Source organism: Penaeus monodon, chromosome 23, assembly GCF_015228065.2.
Source record: "Penaeus monodon isolate SGIC_2016 chromosome 23, NSTDA_Pmon_1, whole genome shotgun sequence".
Lineage (NCBI taxonomy): Eukaryota > Metazoa > Arthropoda > Malacostraca > Decapoda > Penaeidae > Penaeus > Penaeus monodon.
The window spans coordinates 2,265,749-2,266,075 of record NC_051408.1 but is presented as its reverse complement, the minus strand read 5'-3'; the positions used below and the strand labels follow the sequence as shown (position 1 = coordinate 2,266,075).

At 45.9% G+C, this 327-nt stretch overlaps 1 protein-coding gene across 1 annotated transcript in view; it reads right to left on the bottom strand.

The window, feature by feature from the left end:
* The window catches only part of LOC119587713 (leucine--tRNA ligase, cytoplasmic-like), a 7,935-nt gene that overhangs the window by 4,621 nt on the left and 2,987 nt on the right, over window positions 1–327 (bottom strand). Inside the window, exon 4 of the mRNA XM_037936396.1 lies at window positions 91–233. Within this exon, the coding sequence (XP_037792324.1) occupies window positions 91–233 (143 nt within the window). The remainder of the gene's footprint in view (window positions 1–90; window positions 234–327) is intronic.

The following is a 327-nucleotide window of genomic DNA, read 5'->3' as shown; positions in this document are numbered from 1 at the left end:
TTCAAGTCTCTTTCTCATTCACTCTCCCATTTTCTCCCATTTGCCCTCTTTCCTTCATTCTTATTCTCTCCCTATCCCACTTTCACTCACCTTCTTTCCCTTGGACTTATCCTTGATCGTCACTTCTTGGACCTGGACCTCCTCTTGGACGTCTTCCTCGGGAAAGTTTGGCGGACATCCGAAATCCTCGACCTCCCTCTTCAGCTTGTCAGAACTCGCCTTTATGGGCATTCCTGTTCAGAGGAGGAGGAACTTTATATTTTGTGTCTTTCTTTTTGTCTGAACTGCAGATTGTACCTGCTGGCCATATGATTAGAGCTTTGCCTA